This window comes from Chiloscyllium punctatum, chromosome 12 (assembly GCF_047496795.1).
Source record: "Chiloscyllium punctatum isolate Juve2018m chromosome 12, sChiPun1.3, whole genome shotgun sequence".
Taxonomy (NCBI): Eukaryota; Metazoa; Chordata; class Chondrichthyes; order Orectolobiformes; family Hemiscylliidae; genus Chiloscyllium; species Chiloscyllium punctatum.
The window spans coordinates 2,117,902-2,140,624 of NC_092750.1; the positions used below are offsets into that span (position 1 = coordinate 2,117,902).

A 22,723-nucleotide genomic window follows, 5' to 3' on the forward strand; every position below is an offset into this window, starting at 1 on the left:
TTGATAAATTGCATAATAATTATGGGTTGTCATTTCTTTTTCTTATTTCCTGAGTAGAATAGTTATTTTAGCCAAACCTTTTCCCCTACATATTGCTTGCTTTGAATATTGTCAAGTAATATATTTCATGAGAGTTTTTAAGTTGGAATCAATATTGCCATTGATAATCCTTTTTCAATGAATGTTCACATCTGATTTAACTCAAGGGGCTTAAGTACTATCTAATTCTTCTGTATTCAGTATGCAGTGACAGCCATTATCATCTTCACTTGCTCTTTGTATTTTTACTTATTGCCTTACGTACTTATTGTATGTAACAGGTTTTGCAGGAAACTGAAAAGTGAGAGTTTGTTGGGTGGCAGGAGGAGGTTTTGTCCTTGAGAGAAACTAAAATGTGATACTGCACCTAACAGCTAGATAATGTGATACTGCTATGGATATTCTAAAGGCTTAATAATGCAAATGCTTATTTATATGTAGGTTTATTTTCTTTTTTGGCAAGTGTTCATTTATTGGCAGGTATTGTAGATTTGGATCTGTTGATTAATGGCTGTCAAAATTTCTTTCATCTTGTCCTCCAGGCCATCCAGCTGCCGGGCCTTCTCTTGCAGAACCTGTTCATTCGCTTCATACTGACCCTCGAGATCTGTCGGGTGGGAGAATGTTCATTCATTAGTTATGAAAATAAAATCATCCTGCATCTCCATATCACCTTCAATAACAGGAACTTCATTAAACTCTTATTCATAGTCAGATAATCCATAGGAGAGGTTAGGGCCAAGGCAACTGAAGGCCCCCCAAAGTGGAGTGATTGAAATAAATGATACTAGAGAGGCCAGAACTGGAGAAGTGCAAAGATCACAAAGGCTTGTAGAGCTGGAGGAGGTTGCAGAGGTCTTGGGAATGTAGCCACAGATGGGTTTAAAACAAGAATGAGAATTTTAAAAATTGAATTGTTGTCAGACGAATTTAGATCAGTGAGCCCAGAAGATGAAGCTGTGGACTGTATCTGATAATAAGTAAAATAAGAAATTGCTGCTATTTTTTCTGTATTTAGTTCATTTCCAGTTTCTGCAGTATTTGTTTTTGTTTGAACCTAATAGTAATTGTATGTGAATGCCTGAATGGGTGTTGGCAAATTGTATACTGTTAAGGTTGGTTGTGAAGAGGAAACTACAAACATTACACCAGGGTGAAAGGAATAAAAGCCTGTGCTGATAGGGAGAGACAAAAGAGAGTCTAAGCAATGTTGTATGAAGTACAACCATCAGTTTATTTATAGTTGGGGAAATCACATGGTCCTGCAGCACAAATAATATGAGGCAGAGATTTGAGATAAGGCAGGCATTTTCAGGATGGCAACCTGTAACTCGTGCAGTGTCACAATAATCAGTTCTGGGGTCACAATTTCTTATAACGTATGTTAATGACTTTGATAAGGGATGTCGCAAAAATGGGTGGAAGGCAAATGGTGAGGATCACACAAAGTGTCACCAGAAGGATATAGGCAGGTTGAGCAAGGAGGAAAAGACTTGATAATTGGAAAATGATGTGGGGAAGTGTAAGGTCTTGCACTTTGGCAGGAACAATAGAGGAGCTGAATATTATTTAAGTTGAGAAAAACTGCAATAAGCTACATCACCAAAGGATTTGGGACTTCTTGTGCATGAATGACAAAAAGCTAGCATACCAGTTCAGCCGGAAATAGGGAAGGCAAATGGAATGTTGGTCTTTATTCCAAAAGGAATGGAATGCAAAAGTAGAGAAGTCTTTGACTACACCTTGTACACTGTGACCAGTTTTGACTTGGAGGTGCCGATGTTGGACTAGGGTGTACAAAGTTAAAAGTCACATGACACTAGGTTATAGTCCAACAGGTTTATTTGGAAGCACTAGCTTTCGGAGTGCCACGCCTTCATCAGGTGATTGTGCAGAATAAGATCATTGTCACAGATTTTATAACCAAAGGAGTCCAGTGTCATGGTGATACATTAAACAATTTTAGATCAAATCTTTCATCTTTTGTAATGGGATATGCTGATTTCTGTTCTTTGATATATAAATCCCAGAACTTCTTTTAAATTACATTCTCAAAATAGCTCAACTTTTTAAACAATAGGTGTGGAGTCTGCCTGTGTCCCAATACTATGTCAGACTGACAAACCCTCTGCATAGTGTTACAGAGTTTTACATGGATTTGTGCAGGTTTTGAGCACAATAAAATGTAACTCTGCAAAAACAAATTCACCCCATACATTAATATGTGTGCGTGTGTAGGAGCGACAGGTGAGTGTGCATGTGAGGTGTGTGCGCCTGTGATAGCTTTCCTACAGAAGACTGTTCAGACTAGGTCATTAAATATATTCAAGACCAAGATAGACTGATTTTTAATCAATAAGGTAATCAAAGGTTATGAGGAAAAAGCAGGAAAATGGAGTTGATCAGTCATGGTCTCATTGAATGGCAGAGCAGATCTAATGGCCAAGTAGCCTATATCTACTTGTACATCTTATGGCAATCTGTTTGCTGGATGTCAGACAGTTCAGCAGTGACTCCCGTTCAGAATTTCTTAATTGGGTATAAAGTGATTGACTGCACCTTGGGGCCAAGAAAAGTGCTCCAGAAAGGCAAGACTTTCTTTCTCTTCTTTGCTGATTCTCTGCCTGAGTCTGCTCAAAAATGTATAATTTTTGTGATTAAAACCCCACCACACACTTGACAATGGAATATTTTCTTCTGAAGTTAACTTTAGGAGAGAAATGTCAATGCATGTATCCTGGCAAATATGCCTTTAAAAATTCTCCTTGTAGCATCTTACCATTCAATCTCTCCAGCTTCTCTTGTGCATCTCTCAGGAGCTGCTTGGCTTCATCTCGAAGACTCTCCGCTCTGTGTTTAGCATCGAAAACTGTGCCACTCTTTCGGTCTATAAGACCACGCATAATTTTATATTTATCTGAGAGCTGTCCCTCCAGCATCTGGAAACAAAAAGAATGTACCAATGTAAGAAGATGTGAATTTGATGGGCAGGAAGAGACCAGTTGAATCATACACATGGCCTACACCCATGCAATATCACGACTGAATATTTTCTTTGTGTGTCTGTGTGAAACAGGTGACAGTGAAGCCACAGCTCATTTTATATCTCTCTTCATTTCAATTTTAATTTGTATTGACGTCACAGGGGACACGATTCAATAGCGTATGTTTCACATTATCACACAAACTTACAGTCTACACCCAACCAGCTTTAACACTACAAATAACAAAGTACAAATCAGTTTCAGCTTAAGTCTATCTTTCATTCCTGAAATGATTGCTCATCATAATCCCAGTATTCTGGAAGGTAAAATTTATGGGCAAAATCAATTGGTGCACTGAGGTTATCTTCAATATGAAAGTAAAACAAGATACTGGAAATGTAAATTGGATCAGTAAATGTGGGCAATTTAAAAATTGTCAGGACACTTGTCCTCAGCTGAGCAGGGAAGACTGGAGCAGGAAAGACAGGCATTCCTGAGGTAATTTGGGAGGCACAGCAGAAATACATCCCAAAGAAGATGAAACATACTAATGGGAGGATGAGGCAACCATGGCCAATGAGGAAAGTCAGGGACAGCATAAAAGCAAAAGAAAAAGCATACAATATAATGAAGATTAGTGGGAAGAGGATTGGGAAACCTTTAAAAATCAGCAGAGGATAAGTAAAAAGTCAATAAGTGGGGTGAAGATGAAGTCTGGGAGTAGGCGAGCTCATAATACAAAAGATTGCAAAAGATTTTTTAGATAGCTAAAAGATAAGAGAGAGAGAGAGAGACAGACAGAGTGGACATTGGAGTGCTGGAAAATGGGGCTGGAGAAGTAGTAATGGGGAACAAAGAAATAGCGGAGGAACTGAATAGTATTTTGCAACAGTTTTCAGAGTGGAAGACAGCAGCATACCAGAACTTCAAGAGAGCCAGGGGACAGAAGTGAGTGTAGTTCTGAAGGAGATAACCGAGGGAATTGGTGGTGATTTTTCAGGAATCATGGGAGTAGGGAGGATCCCAGAGAACTGGAAAATGGCTAATCTAACACGCCTGTTTAAGAAGGGAGAGAGGTAGAACTCAGGAAATTATAGGCCAGTTAGCTTGACCTTGGTCATCAGTAAGATTTTAGAGTTCATTATGAAGGATGAGATTTCAGAGTACTTGGAAGTCCATGGTAAATTAGGATGAATCAGCATGGCTTTGTCAAGCGGAGATCATGCCTGACAAATCTGTTTGAGGAGGTAACGAGCAAGTTAGACAAGGACGAACCAGTGCACGTGATCTATTTGGATTTCCAGAAGGCCTTTCCAGAAGGTCCTGGACCTTCTCCACCGCCACTCCTTACCACCCGACACCTGGAGGAAGAATGCCTCATCTTCTGCCTTGGGTCTCTTCAACCCCAAGGCATCAATGTGGACTTCACCAGTTTCCTCATTTCCCCTCCCCCCCCCCAACCTTACCCCACTTTCAATTTTCCAGCTCAGCACCGTCCTCACGACCTGTCCTACCTGTCAATCTTCTTTCCCACCTATCCGCTCCACATTCCTCTCTGACCTATCACCTTTACCCCTACCTCCATCCACCTATTGCACTCTCAGCTACCTTCCTCCCAGCTCCATCCCCCTCCCGTTTATCTCTCCACGCCCGAGGCTCCCAGCTTCATTCCTGATGAAGGGCTTTTGCCTGAAACGTCGGTTTTCCTGCTCCTCGGATGCTGCCTGACCTGCTGTGCTTTTCCAGCACCACTCTATTCTTTCCAGAAGGTGCCTCACAGAAGGCTATTAAAGAAGAGCCCACGGTGTTATGCGCAAGGTTCTGGCATGGACAGAGGATTGGCTGACAGGCAGAAGGCAAAGAGTGGAGATAAAGTGGTATTTTTCAGAATGGCAGCCAGTGACTTGTGAAGTTCTCAAGGGGGTCAGTGTTCACATTAATGATACTGATGATGGAAGTGAGGACATTGTTGCTGAGTCTGTAAATGACAGAAAGGTAGGTGGATGGACAGCTGGTGTTGAGGAAGCAGGGAGGCTGCAGAAGGACTTGGACACGCTAGGCAAGTGGACAAAGAAGTGGCAGAAGGAATACAGTGTGGGAAAGTGTGAAGTTATGCACTTTGGCAGGAAGAACAGACGTGTAGACTATTTTCCAAATGCAGAAAGGCTTCAGCAGTTTGAAGCACAAAGGGACTTAGGAGTCCAAGTTCAGGATTCTCTAAAAGTTAAACTGCAGGTTCATTTGGGAGTTAGGAAGTGAAAGCAATGTTAGCACTAATTTCAAAGGGCTAACATACAAGAGCAGAGGTGCACTGCTGAGGCAGTATAAGGCTCTGATCAGACCACATTTGGAATATTGTGAGCACTTTTTGGTCCCATATCTAAGGAAGGGTTTGCTAGTGTTAGGGTCCAGAGGAGGTTTATAAGAATGATCCTGGAAATTAAGAGCTTGTCATAGGAGGTCTGGTTGAGGAATCTGGGTCTGTACTCAAAGGAGTTTGGAAAGATGATGGGGATCTGACTGAAACTTACAGAATACTGAGAGGCCTGGATGCAGTGGACAGGGAGAAGATGTTTTCAGCAGCAGGAGAAACTAGGACCCGAGGGCACAGCCTCAGAGTGAGGGTGTGATCTTTCAGATTGGAGATGAGGAGGAATTTCTTCAGCCAGAAGTGGTTCATCTGTGGAATTCATTGCCACAGAGAGCTGTAAAGACCAAGTCATTGAGGATATTTAACACAGACATAGATGTATTCTTAATTGGAGAATCAAGGGTTATGGTGAGAAGGCAGGGGGGGTGGTGTTGAGAATCATATCAGCTATGAATGAATGGCAGAGCAGATTCAGTGGACCAAAAGGTCTAATTCTGCCCCTGTATCTTATGGTCCCCTGATATCCCACTCTCCTCTCACAGGCTGCAGTTTTAATCTGCTCTTCTGAGCAGGTTATAGAAACATACAGGACAGAAGCATGTAGTTCCTGTGCTGGCTTTTTGGACGAGCTATCCATGTAATCCCAGTTGTCTGAAATTTCTGCAATTGTAATTTTCTTTCCCACCCATCCACATCATACAAATTTAAGAATTTCACTCTTCAGTTGTACCTGTTTGGCCTCATTGGCTTTCTCTCGTGCTACTGAAGCAGTTTCTTCTGCACGCAATGCCACCAGGCTGTTGTTGGCTCGTTTCATTTTCAGTGCATCAATTCTGTTGTCAAGCTGTGCCAGTCTGTCCATGGCCTTCATCAACTCTCTCTCCGCACTCACTGTTTCACTCCGTATCTAAAAATGAGAGAGGCAGAGTCCTTAATGTCACTGGAACTAGTGCCACACGGATCATAAAGGTCTGTAGCCTATCAGTTGAAAAAGAAGAGGGTAGCAGTGAACATTACAGCCTGGCTAAATTGACAGCAAACCTGAATGAATAATTTAATGGAGCAGACACAACATGGTGCTAGCCTTGAGGGCAGCCATACCAGCAGTGGTAAAATGTTTGAGTTCTCAAGTAATTTTAAACAAATGATTTGGACTTTGGGGCAACAATGTAACAATGAAGTGGAGACTGGACATTACGAGGTGCATGACCCCTGCCATGCTGAGTGGAGGACTCACCCATGGGAAGAGCAGCTTTCCCACTGTCAGTAGGCTAGAGGTAGGATTTCTGTCCTCCAGCAACAGGAATTCCTAGCTTAGTGAGCTGCTGGACAATTGGATGGCCAATGAAATAAAATCCACCCTCCCCCCCCCCCGCCCCACCACTGCACAGCTAACACTGCTGGGCTTTCTGCATGGTATGGCTCGGCATCTGCCATTGGTAAAATAGTGGGGGACAGGGACAGGATAAGGCCCTTTCATGCCAATAGGTGATTTAAAGGCTTCAGTAGACTCTTATAACCCATAACTCCTCTCAAATCACCCCAGATATTTCTTACAGGTTGGGGAAGGTGAGAAAGCAGAAGAAAGACCAGGTATTGGACTTTAAGACACCTATCCGTTAGGGGCAGTGAGAGCAATAAAATCTAGCCCAGAGTCTTAATAACCATTTGGAGTGAAACCAGGAAGCACTTTAACACACAATGGGTTGAGGACATTTCAAACTGTCTTCTTGAAAGGCTACAGATGCTGGAGTCCGATTGAAGACTTAAAGATCAAGATCAATCAAATTATGTTGGGTAAAATTATCAAGGGATATCAAGCAAACATATCTAAATGATAAAGCAGCGCTGAGATGAACAGCTTCCTCCCATTCTTTCAGAACAGACTTGATGGGACAAATTGTCTCTTTTTTTCTGTGTTTCACACTGCAACTCAATGGAGTTAAAGAGGGAGAAAATTAGTGGGAAAAGATCCCAGGACCAAGCATTCTTTCCTTACCCCATTTAGGGTCTGATCAGTCTCTTCAATGTCTCCCTTTGCACGGCTGATTGCACTTTGTGCAGCATGCTGAGCTTGGCTAGCCTCCTCCAGGGCCTGCTTCACTGCTTCGGCTGTGTTTTTAACATTTTCTGCACGGCTCCTTCACAGTTAAAGAACATTAAAAACAAACCTGGGTTACCCAGTCTGAACCAAGAGCTCAAATACAACAACTGGAATTAAAAGCCAGTTCCAGTAAAATTACAGCTGTTTTTCCCAAGATGCACGTGGCAGAGGCAGTCAGTGCCATGAACGTACCTTGCCCTTCTTGCATCCTGAAGGAGCTGGTCTGCTTTCCTCACATCATCAGCGGTCTGATCCAAGATGGTGTCGACGTTAGACAAACTACTGACCTTGTCTTTTATCTCCTCTGCAAGGTAACGGATTTGCTGGGGGGAGGCAGGAATTGAGAGCTCCAGAACACGACTGGCCACCATCTCAATGCTGTCAGGGTCTGCACCCTCCTCTGTGTGGAGATGGGTAAAAGGACCACAGAATATTGGTTTCAATCACTTTATGGTTTTAATTACAGTGCATTACTGGTGACTATCCCAAATTCATTTGTTTATTATTGAGATATTGACTGGGTAAGCTAGGTTTGTTTTCCCTGGAGCAGAGGAGACTGAGGGGAGATATGATTGAGGTTTACAAAATTATGAAAGGAACAGTCAGATTAGATCATGAGAATCTTTTCCCGTAGCAGATGTGCCTAAGACCAGAGGGACTAAGTTTAAGATGAGAAGTAAGTTAGACCGTAAGACATAGGAGCAGAAATTAGGCCATTCAGCCCATCAAATCTGTTCTGCCATTCAATCATGGCTGATACATTTCTCAATCCCATTCTCCCATTCCCCCCTCCCCCCCCCCCCCCCCCCCAGTAACCCTTGATACTCAAGAACTTTTTACTTTGAAAAAATTAGAGTTTTCGAAGCAGGCTGGTCGCCTGAATACTCCAGCTAGGAATAATGGAATAGGACCTCGGTTCTATTTTGTTGGTTTTCGGAACTGGGGCCATGATTAAGAGGGACAGCCGGGGGCATTCATATTGTGCCGCTGGAGGTGAAAATCTTGCAGCGGCGCAAGACAAACAAAAGCGAAAGCATTCGCCAAGAATGTTTAAGTAGTGGACAGCGAAGAGGGTTACCTCAGATTACAACAGGATCTTGACCAGATGGGCCAATGGGCTGAGAAGTGGCAGATGGAGTTTAATTCAGATAAATGTGAGCTGCTGCATTTTGGGAAAGCAAATCTTAGCAGGACTTATATACTTAATGGTGACTTATATACTTAATGGTAAGGTCCTAGGGAGTGTTGCTGAACAAAGAGATCTTGGAGTGAAGGTTCATAGCTCCTTGAAAGTGGAGTTGCAGGTAGGTAGGATAGTGAAAGTGCTTGGTATGCTTTTCTTTATTGGTCAGAGTATTGAGTACAGGGGTTGGGAGGTCATGTTGTGGCTGTACAGGACATTGGTTAGGCCGCTGTTGGAATATTGCGTGCAATTCTGGTCTCCTTCCTATCGGAAAGATGTTGTGAAACTTGAAAGGGTTCAGAAAAGATTTATAAGGATGTTGCCAGGGTTGGAGGGCTTGAGCCACAGGGAGAAGCTGAATAGGCTGGGGCTGTTTTCCCTGGAGCATCGGAGGCTGAGGGGTGACCTTCTAGAGGTTTACAAAATTATGAGGGGCATGGATAGGGTAAATAGGCAAAGTCTTTTCCCTGAGTTTGGGGAGTCCAGAACGAGAGTGCATAGGTTTAGGATGAGAGGAGAAAGATATAAAAGAGACCTAAGGGGCAACCTTTTCACATATAGGGGGGTACGTGTATGGAATGAGCTGCCAGAGGAAGTGGTGGAGGCTGGTACAATTACAACATTTAAGAGGCATTTGGATGGGTATATGAATAGGAAGGGTTTGGAGGGATATGGGCTGGGTGCTGGCAGGTGGGACTAGATTGGTTTGGGATATATGGTCGGCATGGACGAATTGGACTGAAGGGTCTGTTTCCATGCTGTACATCTCTATGACTCTATAACTTATCAATCTCAGTCTTAAATATACTCAATGACCTGGCCTCCACAGCCTTCTGTGGCAATGAATTCCATAGATTCCCCACTCTCTTGCTGAAGAACACAGAACAGTATAGCACAGTATCTTCAGCCCATGATGTTGTGCCGAGCATTTATCTTATTCTAAGGTCAACCTGACCTACACACCCCTCAATTTATTGCCGTTCACGTGCTTGTCCAGAAGTCGCTTAAATATCTCTAATATCTCTGACTCTACCACCACCGCTGGGAGTGCATTCCACGCACCCATCACTCTCTGTGTAAAGAACCTACCTCTGACATCTCCCCTAAACCTTCCTCCAATCACTTTAAAATTATGACCCCTCATGACAGCCATTTCTGCCCTGGGGAAAAGTCCTACTCTCTCTATGTCTCTCATTACCTTGTACACCTCTATCAAGGTATCTCTCTTCCTTCCTTCCAGTGTGAAAAGTGCAAGGTCACTCAACCTCCCTTCATAAGACAAGCCCTCCAATCCAGGCAGCATCCTGGTAAATCTCCTCTTCTGCACCCTCTCTAAAGCATCTACTTCCTTCCTATAATGTGCGACCAGAACTGGACACAATATTCCAAGTGTGGTCTAACCAGGGTTTTATAGAACTGCAGCAAAACCTCGCGGCTCTTAAACTCAGTCCTCCTGTTAATGAAAGCCAAAGTGCCATATGCCTTCTTAACAATTTTATCAACTTGGGTAGCAACTTTGAGGGATCCTGCTGTTCATCCACACTGCCAAGAATCCTGTCTTTAATCCTGTATTCAGCATTAAAAAGGACTTTCCAAAATGAATCACTTCGCATTTGTCCAGGTTGAACTCCATCTGCCACTTCTCAGCCCAGCTCTGTCAATGTCTTGTTGTAGCCTGCAACAGCCCTATCTACAACACCAACCTTGGTGTCATCAGCGAACTTACAAACCCACCCTTCCACTTCTTCTTCCAAGTCATTTGTAAAGATTACAAAAGAGAAGAGGCCCAAGAACAGATCCCTGTGGGACTCTAGACGGAATACTTGCCATCCACTACCACTCACTGTCTTCTTTTGGCCAGCCAATTCTGTATCCAGACAGCCACATTTCCTGTATCCCATACCTCCTTACTTTCTGAATGAGCCTACCTTGGGGAACCTTATCAAATACCTGACTGAAATCCATATACACCACATCCACTGCTCAACCTTTGTCAATGTATCTTACCACATATTCAAGGAACTCAGTAAGGCTTGTGAGGCATGATCTGCCCTCTCAAAGCCATGCTGATTATCTTTAATCATCCTATGTTTTTCCAAATAGTCATAATTCCTCTCTCTAAGAATCTTTTTCAGTACCTTGCTTACCACCAACGTAAGGTTAACTGGTCTTTAATTCCCAGGGATTTCCTTATTTCCTTTTCTTGAACAGATGAACAATACTCGCCTCCCTCCAATCATCCAGTAATATTCCCGTGGAGAGTGAGGATGCAAAGATCATAACCAGAGGTGCAGCAATCTCATTCCTCGCTTCCTGTAGTACTCTTGGAGATCTGGGCTGGCCCTGGGGACTTATCTATCTTGATGCTTCCAGGAATTTCCAGCACATCCATTTTCTTAATATCAATCTGTTCAAGCCTGTTAACCTGGTCCATGGCATTCTCACTATCAACAAGGTCCCTCTCTCTGGTGAATACAGAAGCAAAAAACTCATTTAGGGCCTCCCCTACCTCCTCAGACTCCAGGCACAAGTTCCCTCCACTATCCCTGATCGGCCCTATCCTTTCTCTAATCATTCTCTTATTCCTTACATAAGTATAGGAATTGGGTTTTCCCTAATCCTTCCCACCAAGGCTTTTTCGTGCCCTCTCCTAGCTGTCCTCAGTCCATTTTTGAGTTCTTTCCTAGCTACCCTGTAATTCTCCAAAACTGTGCCAGGTCCTTGCTTCCTCAACCTTACGTACGCTCACTTGCTTTTTCCTCTTGATGAAAAGCTCCTCTGCTCTTGTCATCCAAGGCTCCTTCACCTTACCATTCCTTGCCTGTCTCAGTGGGACAAAGTTATCCAACACTCGCAACAAGTGCTCCTTAAACAGTCAACAAATTTCTGTTGTGCATTTCCCATGGAACAATTGTTCCTAATTTATACTCCACAGCTCCTATCTAATAGCAGTATAATTTCCCCTCCCCCAGTTAAATACCTTCCCATACTATCTGTTCCTATCCCTCTCCATGGCTGTGGTAAAGTTGTGGTCACTGTCACTGAAATGCTCTCCCACCGAGAGATCTGACACCTGGCCTGGCTCATTGCCTAGCACCAAATCCAATATGGCCTCTCCCCTAGCTGACCTAGCTACATGTTGAGTTAGGAATCCTTCCTGGATACACCTGACAAAATCAGCTTTATCCAGACATTCTGCATAAAGGACATTCCAATCAATATTGGGGATGTTGAAGTCACCTGTAACAACAACTGTTACATCTGCACCTTTCCAAGATCTGCTGTCCAATTGTTCTTCTATCTCTCTGCTGCTATTGGGCAGTCTATACAAGACACCCAATAAAGTGACTGCTCCTTTCCTGTTACTGACTTCCACACAAACCCTCCTCAACAACCTCCTTTTCTGCAGTTGTGATGCAGTCTCTAATTAGGGAGAAGTTTCTCCTTATCTCTGTTCTAAATGGCCTTCCCTTTACTGTGAGGCTGTGCCCCTGGTCGTGGTCTCTCCTATCAATGGAAACATCTTCCTAACATCCACTCTGTCCAGGCCGTTCAGTATTTTGAATGTTTCAATTAGATTCCCCCTTCATCCTTCTAAACTCCATCGAGTATAAACGCAGAGTCCTCAAATGTTCTACATATGTTAAGCTTTTCATTCCTGGGATCATTTTCCTGAAATGATTTAGAAGAGTTCTGAAGAGAAGTATTTCTTCATCCAGTTGTTGGCAGAAATATGGAACGCGCTGCCTGAGGGGGTGGTGGAGACAGGTACTCTCTCAACATTTAAGAACATCTGGATAAACACTGGGTGGCATGGTGGCTCAGTGGTTAGCACTGCTGCGTCACAGTACCGGGAACCTGGGTTCAATTCCTCCCTCTAATGACCGTCTGTATGGAGTTTGCACATTCTCCCCATGTCTGTGTGAGTTTCAAGACAGGAGTAGGCCATTCTGCCCTTTGAACCTGCACCATTATTCAATACGATCATGGCTGATCATCCTTAATCAGTATCCTGTTCTTGCCTTATCTCCATAACCCTTGATTCCATTATCCTTGAGAGCTCTATCCAACTCTTTCTTAAATGAATCCAGAGACTGGGCCTCCACTGCCCTCTGGGGCAGAGCATTCCACACAGCCACCACTCTCTGGGTGAAGAAGTTTCTCCTCATCTCTGTCCTAAATGGTCTACTCCATATTTTTAAGCTGTGTCCACTGGTTCGGCACTCACCCATCAGCGGAAACATGTTTCCTGCCTTCAGAGTGTCCAATCCTTTCATAATCTTATATGTCTCAATCAGGTCCCCTCTCAGCCTTCTAAACTCAAGGGTATACAAGCCCAGTCGCGCCAATCTTTCAGCGTAAGGTAGTCACGCCATTCCAGGAATTGACCTCGTGAACCTACGCTGCACTCCCTCAATAGCCAGAATGTCTTTCCTCAAATTTGGAGACAAGACTGCACACAATACTCCAGGTGTGGTCTCACCAGGGCCCTGTACAGCTGCAGAAGAACCTCTTTTCTTCTATACTCAATCCCTCTTGTTATGAAGGCCAGCATGCTATTAGCCTTCTTCACTACCTGCTGTACCTGCATGCTTACCTTCATTGACTGGTGTACAAGAACACCCAGATCTCTTTGTACTGCCCCTTTCCCTAAATTGATTCCATTTAGGTAGTAATCTGCCTTCCTGTTCTTGCCACCAAAGTGGATAATCATACATTTATCCACATTAAACTGCATCTGCCATGCATCTGACCACTCACCTAACCTGTCCAGGTCACCTTCTAATCTCCTAACATCCTCCTCATATTTCACCCTGCCACCCAGCTTAGTATCATCAGCAAATTTGCTAATGTTATTACTAATACCATCTTCTATATCATTAATATATATTCTTGGTATTCCAGTTTCCTCCTACAATCCAAAGATGTGCAGGCCAGGTGAATTGGCTATGCTAAATTGTCCATAGTGTTAGATGCATTAGTCAGTGGTAAATGGAGGGTAGGTGAATGGATCTGGGTGGGTTATTCTTCAGAGGATTGATGTGGACCTTTTGGGCCGAAGGGCCTGTTTCCATTCTGTAAGGAATCTAATCTAAAAATAATGCCAGGTCATAATAACCTATGGACCAAGTGCAGGTAAATGGGATTAGTGTAGTTTGGTGTTTGTTGGTTGGCAGAGACATGATGGGCTGAAGGGCCTGGTCCTATGGTGTATGACTCTATATATCTCTAATATTGGCAAAACTGTAGAGCTATCACTGACCATTCTTAATCGTCCTGAGAATGTTGAAACATATAGTTGGAACAATTTGAATTTGAATCAATTTTAAACCAGACTAGTTCGGGATGGCTAATTCTTTACCCTATAAGTATAAGAGAAGCAGCTTTTCATCAATTGCCATTCTCAAGGGTAATTTGCCCTGTGCTGAGAGTTAACATTATAGTGCAGTTCATTACAGCTACTACACATTTTATGAATGGCAGATTATATCCGTGACTGTGACCATTTATTGCTCAGCTCTTACGTGTAAGAAAGTCTCGGATCTGCTTTATGAGGTCACGCAGTTCTTTGTTTGAACGATTAATCCGGTCTTTGGCATCATTTGCTTTGTTCAAAGTCATCTGAGCTTTCTGCTTCGCTTCATTTGCCTTTACCTTAGCCTGAGCAACCTGCAAATACAAAATAAACCAGTGAACAATCTGCAAATATTAGAAAAACAGCACTCGCAAATAGAAAACTAATGTGAAATAATACAAAACCAGGGGCCAAGCAATAAATAAATCAATGACAAACTACAGTTGACCTATGGGTTGTGTAGTGATTGTAACGAGGTCAATCAACTGGACCTCATAGAAGAAGAGATCCCTGATTGGGGCTGTTAATCTGGTCCAATCAGGGAGCCCTGGCTGACAGATAAAAAAACGTTGAGTATAAACAGGAGTGCCAGAGGTTCTGTTAAAAAAAGAGAAAAAAAGTTGAGTGTCAGAGATAATGCCACTCTGAAAGCTCACTCTGAAGAGGCAGTACTAGAGTCAAGAACTGTTCATGTATAAATAGTGATTTAGTGACTTGCTTGTGTCAGTTGTTTGAGTGGGGTAAGCATTTCTTATGTCATGCCTTTGTTTGGGAAGCGTGATTGCCATCGGGACTGGGCCCTGTACATGGAAAGAATTTGTTATTTTTTTCTGGGCAAATGATATTGCAGCAGACAAAAAGTAACGACTAATTCTCCTGACAGCCTGAGGAGTTGCAGCTTTTTCTGTTATTTGCAGCCTGACTTTCCCTGAGGCACCAAATACTAAAACCCTTCAAGATCTGACAGATCTAGTTAAGGAATATTATGACCCCAGGCCTTCTCTAATTGTGCGAAGCTATCGATTTAACTCAGCAATTTGAGAACCAGGGGAATCCATAATTGGGATTTTTGACTAGGTTAAGACAACTGACAGAAGCCAGTGGCTTGGAAAATGTAGCAAGTGGAGCATATGAGTTTCAGGATATTCTGATAGAAGAGGACAATCTCACTTGTCTGATTGAGCTTAGGGAACACCACTTGTGTGCAGACAACTTCATAGCGTCACTCAGGACATATCCTGATCAGAGAGACTCGATGAGGATAGCGAATGTAGTCCCCTTGTTCAAGAAGGGGAGCAGGGATAGCCCGAGTAACTATAGGCCAGTGAGTCTCACTTCTGTTGTGGGCAAAGTCTTAGAGAGAATTGTAAGGGATAGGATTTATGAACATCTGGATAGGAATAATGTGATCAAGGATAGTCAGCATGGTTTTGTGAAGGGCAGGTCGTGCCTCACAAACCTTATTGAGTTCTTTGAGAAGGTGACCAAGGAAGTGGACGAAGGGAAAGCAGTAGATGTGGTGTATATGGATTTTAGCAAGGCGTTCGATAAGGTACCCCATGGCAGGCTAATGCAAAAACTACGGAGGTATGGCATTGAGGGTGCATTAGAGGTTTGGATTAGGAATTGGCTGGTTAGAAGGAGACAGAGGGTAGTAGTTGATGGTATAGGTTCATCTTGGAGCGCAGTTACTAGCGGTGTTCCACAAGGATCTGTTTTGGGACCATTGCTGTTTGTCATTTTTATAAATGACCTGGAGGAGGGGCTTGAAGGCTGGGTAAGCAAGTTTGCGGATGACACGAAAGTCGGTGGAGTTGTGGACAGCGAAGAAGGATGTGGCAGGTTACAGCGGGATATAGATAAGTTGCAGAGCTGGGCAGTAAGGTGACAAATGGAATTCAATGTAGCTAAGTGTGAAGTCATTCACTTTGGTAGGAGTAACAAGAAGATGGATTACTGGGCTAATAGTAGACTACTTGGCAGTGTGGATGAGCAGAGGGATCTTGGTGTCCATGTACACAGATCTTTGAAAGTTGCCACCCAGGTAAATAGTGCTGTGAAGAAGGCATATGGTGTACTGGGCTTTATTGAGTTTCGGAGTCCTGAGGTCATGTTGCAGTTGTATAAGACTCTGGTGCGGCCGCATCTGGAGTATTGTGTGCAGTTTTGGTCGCCATACTATAGGAAGGATGTGGAGGCATTGGAACGAGTGCAGAGGAGGTTTACCAGGATGTTGCCTGGCATGGTAGGAAGATCGTATGAGGAAAGGCTGAGGCACTTGGGGCTGTTCTTATTGGAGAAAAGAAGGTTTAGGGGAGATTTGATAGAGGTGTACAAGATGATTAGGGGTTTAGATAGGGTTGACAGTGAGAACCTTTTTCCGCTAATGAAGTCAGCTGTTACTAGGGGACACAGCTTTAAATTAAGGGGTGGTAGGTATAGGACAGGTGTTAGGGGTAGATTCTTTACTCAGCGGGTTGAGAGTTCATGGAATGCCCTGCCAGTAGCAGTGGTGGACTCTCCCTCTTTATGGTCATTTAAGCGGGCATTGGACAAGCATATGGAGGTTATTGGGCTAGTGTAGGTTAGGTAGGCTTCGGTCGGCGCAACATCGAGGGCCGAAGGGCCTGTACTGCGCTGTATTTTTCTATGTTCTATGTTCTATGTCAGCCCACATCAAAACTCCAAAACAGAGCCAAGCCCAAGTCAAACTGATAAAACTTTTATTCAGGGTCCTGGCCATAAACCATTGTAGGTGCTGACGGTATGTCAAGACAGCAAAAATGTCTTACTAGTCCTAAGGTGAGTAAGATAACTCATAGGCCGGTATCCAGGAAAGTTCATACCCCCTGGAATGTCCATTAAATCTGGTTTGGACCAGTTAAATTAATTAGCAACATTCAATCATTACCAACAAAAATAAAATCTGGTTAAATGGTAATTCAGTTCTAATCGAGGCCAGTATTAGCACAACTATATCAGTGATCACAGGAAAATCCAGTCCTTTCAAAATTGAAACTGGTGGCGGTGGAGAAAACCAAAGGGCTGTCACAACTAGAATTGAAATCTTATTGAACCAAAGGAACCAGCTCATATTAGAGGACGGCACATTGTTGTGGGAGACCATGGGTGATTGTCATGTGCAAAAGACACCACCGGATACAGTTGAACTTCACCAGGGCGATCCAGGGGACTCCAAAATGAAGATATTAGCAAGAAGTTATATCTGGTGGCCAGGCCTGTATACAAACAGAGCTGCAGTCCCAGAGTGGCAACAAAGGACTGTTGGCAAAATTACAGCCAGCAATTCCCCTATATCCACAAGAATGGCCGGGTAAATCCTGGACTTGGTTGTACATTGACTAGGCATAAAGTTCATTCATCAAACAGAGACGACAACAGAAAAAATGGATGCACAGATAACTGGCCAGCATTTGCCACCAGGGAATTTGGGTATTTCCTCAAGTCGAATGGAATTTGACATATAAGGACAGGTCCATATCATCTATTATCCAATGGCTTGTCAGAAAAAGCAGTCCAAACTTTGAAGGCTGGCCTGAAGGAAACAGCCTATAGCCTTGCTAGACACTAAACTGTCATGATTCTCATTTGATTATAAGACCACTCCATATGCAACTACAGGAATAGCTCTAGCAGAGTTGCCAATCAGGGAGCCCTGGTTAACAGATTAAAAAGGGGGAGTCTGGATGTAGGTTTGTTCGCTGAGCTGGAAGGCTCATTTTCAGACGTTTTGTCACTGTATTAGGTAACATCTTTAGTGAGCCTCCGAACAGAGCACTGCTCATGTTTCCTGCTTTCTATTTATATGTTTGGGTTTCCTTGGGCTGGTGATGTCATTTCCTGTGGTGACGTCATTTCTGGTTCTTTTTCTCAGGGTGTGGCAAATGGGGTCTAAGTCAATGTGATTGTTGATGTGTTGTTCTATTAACAAACACATTGACTTGGACCCCATTTATCACACCCTGAGAAGAAGAACAGGAAATGACATCACCATAGGAAATGACATGCTACAGTTATAAGGGATGAGGCTGGGCCAAAACAGGTCCTTTGGCCTCATTATCATAATCTTTGGGATATCATGGTACACTGCCAGTACCTGCAATATGTTCTCTGTCTCTCCCCTCTCTCTCTCTCACTGTCAGTGTGTCTCTCTGTGTTTCTCTTTCTTTCTCTATGTCTCTCTCTCTCGCTCTTTCTCTGTGACATCATGGCCTGGCATGTACCACACTTCAAAATTACCCTCAGACTAACTCATGGTCAGTGACAGGTGTAGAGAGTATGTCAGAAGCAGTCTCAGGTTTAAAAATAAGGTGCAAAGCCCACTTCGTCCGCAGGCCATCCACCATGTTCAACATTTACTTCCTTCATTACCACTCACAGTGGCAATAGTGTGTATAATCTACGAGTGCAGCAACTTGCTAAGGGTCCTCCAACCGCACCTTCCAAATGTGTGACTTCTGAAATAAAAACAGCAAGCGCTGGAAAAGATCAGCAGATTAGGAAGCATCTATAACTGGAGAAACAGAGTTAACCAGTTCACATTTCAAGTCCATATGACTCATCCTCAGATTCTATGATTTCTCATCCCATGTAGAATGAGGCAGCAGGTACACAGGATACCACCATCTGTACGTTCTGCCTCAAGTTACTCACCGTCTTGACTTGGGACTATATGGACTGTAGCTGTTTGAGAAGCAATTCTACACTACCTAGGGGCAGGCAATAACCCAGCCAGTGAGGAAGACATCCCATTACTGAATAAATTTAAAAAAATCACTATTCATTTGCTGTCATTAGTCAAAATCCTGGTCTCCTAACACCACATGGACTTACCACCACTTTTCAAGGATTATAAGAGATTGAAATTAAATGTTGGCTTGGCCAGTGACACTAATGAGTAAATAAATACTCTCTGGGGTCACCTCTGGTTAATCAAAGAAGGAAACCTGATGCAGCCTAAATTTATTGACTCTGTCCTTGCTCACCTTCTGAAATAGTTCCTCCACCTCATTCATTGCTCTCTGGAGTTCTCCTTCTGACTGTTGGGCTCGATCAAGAGAAGTGTCAGCTACTGCAACGGCACCATTGCAGTTCAGACCCCCACAGTGTTTGGTTCCATCATCTTCATAACATCCAGCCCCACCGCATGGGCTGTCGGCACATGGTAAATCTCCAGGGGCACCGCACACCTGGAATGAACAATTAGTAGCACCAATTCTATCAAAATTCTGAAAATGAATATGCGCACATTTCCACAGGTACACAATCCTAACCAAGACCTATGCTTACAGTTCCTCAGGTCAGGACTGGTGGGGTCATGAGACAAGTTTTTTTTTAGATTAGATTACTTACAGTGTGGAAACAGGCCCTTCGGCCCAACAAGTCCACACCGCCCCGCCGAAGCGTAACCCACCCATACCCCTACATCTACCCCTTACCTAACACTACGGGCAATTTAGCATGGCCAATTCACCTGACCTGCACATCTTTGGACTGTGGGAGGAAACCGGAGCACCCGGAGGAAACCCACGCAGACACGGGGAGAACGTGCAAACTCCACACAGTCAGTCGCCTGAGGCGGGAATTGAACCCGGGTCTCTGGCGCTGTGAGGCAGCAGTGCTAACCACTGTGCCACCGTGCCGCCCATCAGTTACTTCTGATTTAAGTCATTATACATGTATATACCTCTGAAACTGCTTCTCCTTAACCTAAGCCCAAACCTTCCCTCAGCACTAGCCATAGAATTGCCTCAATACCTAAAATCTATGGCAGAGGAGAGAGAATTTTCCCAAACATAGAAGTGAATCCCAAAATTTTCTAAAGGTATATAAATACTAAAGGGCAATAAGAGATTACCTGGGCTGAAGCGATTGGAGAAAGTTGTTAACCACCTTTTCAAGGGCCCTTAGGGACAGTCAATAAATGCTGGCCTAGCCAGTGATGTCCAGGAGTGAATAAAAAAAGGGATTTACGCAGAGGGCGGGGGCATAGCTAAGATGCAAAATGAATGGTTTGCATTTATCTATACCAAGAGGGAAGATGTTGTGCAGGCTAAGGAGAAAGAAGAGTTAATTCAGTTGTTAGAAGGGTGCCCAATTGATGAGGAAGAGGTATTTAGGTAGATTATCTGTACTTAGCTGTTATGCTGCCAGGACTGGATGAGACACACCCAAGGATCCTGGTGGAAGCAAGAGTAGAAATTGCAGAGGTACTAACCAGAAGCTTTTCAGCTTCCTTAGAGTCAGGGGTTATATCAGAGAACTAGAGAATTAAAAAACATGACACCCTTGTTCAAAAAAAGTTTTTTTTAAAAATATGCTCAGCAACTATGGTGGTGAGAAACATCAAAAAATAGTAATTTGGGACAAAATCATAGCAACACGGACAGATACGAATTAAAGAATATCAACATTGATTTTTTATGTGAATGAAATTTAACTTGCCAAAGTTTGTTTTTTGAAGAGGTAACCGAGGGTAATGTGTCGATGAGGTATTAACCAGTCAGGGACATAAATCAGAAACACAAACAGGACAAGGGTCACTGGAGCAAAAACATTAACTCTGTTTTCTCTCCTCTCACAGATGATGCCAAACCTGCTGCGTTTTTCCAGCAATTTCTATTTTGCTTTCTGAATTTCAGCATCTGAAGTTCTTTTTTTTTGTAACGGTTAATGGATTTTGTTTTCAAGCTGTAGGAGGTTTGTAGTTCTCCAGGACTTAGTAGTAGGACCTTTGCTTTTGCTGATGTATTGAAGATCTAAAACTTGGTACAGCAAAGAATTTCAAAATTTCTGGATAATATGAAACTTAGAAGTACAGTAAACTGAGAGATAGACAGTCCAGAATGTCTGATAAGTTGGGCGAAAGGGACAGGCAGGTAACAAGTGAAGTTCAATGAGGAGAAATGTGATGTGCTTCATTTTGGCAGGTAGAACATGGATACACAATATTAAATAAAGGGTACAAAAGGGAGTGCAGGAACAGGGAAGCCTTGGATTTATGTGTATGACTCATAAATGTGAAAGGACAGGTTGAGAAAGCAGTCAATAAAGCAGTCAATATCATGGGCTTTATTAATAGGATCATAGAGCACAAGAGCAAGGAGGTGATGTTGAATTTGTATAAGACACTAGTTTGGCCTCAGATAGTGTTTTGCTTACAGTTATTTGTGCCACACTTCATTGTAAAGATATAAGCTCATTGGAAAGAGTGTAGAAGAGGCTTACGAGAATAGTTCGAGGATGAGACACTTTAGTTATGAACATAGATTGGAAAAGTTTGGACTGTTTTCCTTCAAGAAGATAAAGGGTAGATATGACAGATGTTTTTAAAATTATGAAGGGGCTGGAGACAGCAAATAGAGAAAACCTGTTCTCATTCGTGAAAGGGCAAAGAACTAGAGAACACGGATTTAAAATAATTGGCAAAAGAAGTAAAAGTGATTTGAGAAAACGTTTTTCACACAGTGACTGACTAGCATATGGAATGTGCTGCCTGAGAGTATGGTAGAGAAGATTCTGTCAAGAATTTCAAAAGGTAGTTAGACTGTTATTTGAAAATAAACAATACGCCAAAATTCTCCAAGGCTCCTTAGACAGTACCTTCCATGCCCATGACTGCTACCGTTCGGAAGGACAAGGGCAGCAAACACCACCAGCTACAAGTTTCCCTCCAAGCCACTCACCTTCCTGACTTGGAAATACATCACCATTCCATCAGTGTCGCTGGGTCAAAATTTAGGAACTCCCTCCCTAATTGCAGATGGACTGCACTGGTTCAAGAGGGCAGCTCACCACCTTCTTCTCAAGGGCAGTTAGGGATGGGCAATAAAATCTGGCCCAGCCAGCAATGCCTACATGCCCTGAGTTAATAAGAAAAGTTACATGGAGTAGACAGGAAAATGGCACTACATGGAATTCTCATTCAGAGAGCCAGCACAGGCATACTGGGCAAATGATCTCCTGCGCTACATTAACTAAGTAATTCTGTGATTACCCCACCTGGAAGGACAAGGTCAGAATGCACTTGACAATATTCCAACTTAGAAATCTATCGACTGTTACTTCTTCAACGTTACATGAGAATGCTGGAACTAATCTACTAAATAGCACTATAGGTGCATATTCACCACAACAAATGCAATGGATAAGAATGAAGACCTACTGGCATCTTCTCAGGGGTGACTTGCAAAGTAAAGACTACGCTTTATAGTCATACAACATTAACTAGAATTAACTTATAAAAATTTAGTTGTTCCCAAGTCAAGCTGGGGCATCTCTACTCTGCCCCTCACTACTCCTCTCTCCTGCAAATGGATTTTTGACTTTTTTTTTAGATTAGATTACTTACAGTGTGGAAACAGGCCCTTCGGCCCAACAAGTCCACACCGCCCCGCCGAAGCGTAACCCACCCATACCCCTACATCTACATCTACCCCTTACCTACGGGCAATTTAGCATGGCCAATTCACCTGACCTGCACATCTTTGGAGTGTGGGAGGAAACCGGAGCACCCGGAGGAAACCCACGCAGACACGGGGAGAACGTGCAAACTCCACACAGTCAGTCGCCTGAGGCGGGAATTGAACCTGGGTCTCTGGCGCTGTGAGGCAGCAGTGCTAACCACTGTGCCACCGTGCTCTCAATATTCAATACTGGATTGGAA

The 22,723-nt window shown here is 43.3% G+C and overlaps 1 protein-coding gene across 2 annotated transcripts in view; it reads right to left on the bottom strand.

Annotated features, from left to right (window-relative positions):
* Positions 1-466: 466 nt before the first annotated feature.
* Positions 467-22,723, bottom strand: part of lamb2 (laminin, beta 2 (laminin S)) — a 212,105-nt gene continuing 189,848 nt past the window's right edge. For both annotated transcript variants that reach the window (XM_072581737.1, XM_072581738.1), the window contains 7 exons: positions 19,044-19,247; positions 14,207-14,351; positions 7,691-7,898; positions 7,394-7,535; positions 6,125-6,301; positions 2,819-2,978; positions 467-646 (listed from right to left, as the gene is read on the bottom strand). In XM_072581737.1, the coding sequence (XP_072437838.1) occupies positions 510-646; positions 2,819-2,978; positions 6,125-6,301; positions 7,394-7,535; positions 7,691-7,898; positions 14,207-14,351; positions 19,044-19,247 (1,173 nt within the window). In that variant the 3' untranslated portion in view covers positions 467-509. The remainder of the gene's footprint in view (positions 647-2,818; positions 2,979-6,124; positions 6,302-7,393; positions 7,536-7,690; positions 7,899-14,206; positions 14,352-19,043; positions 19,248-22,723) is intronic.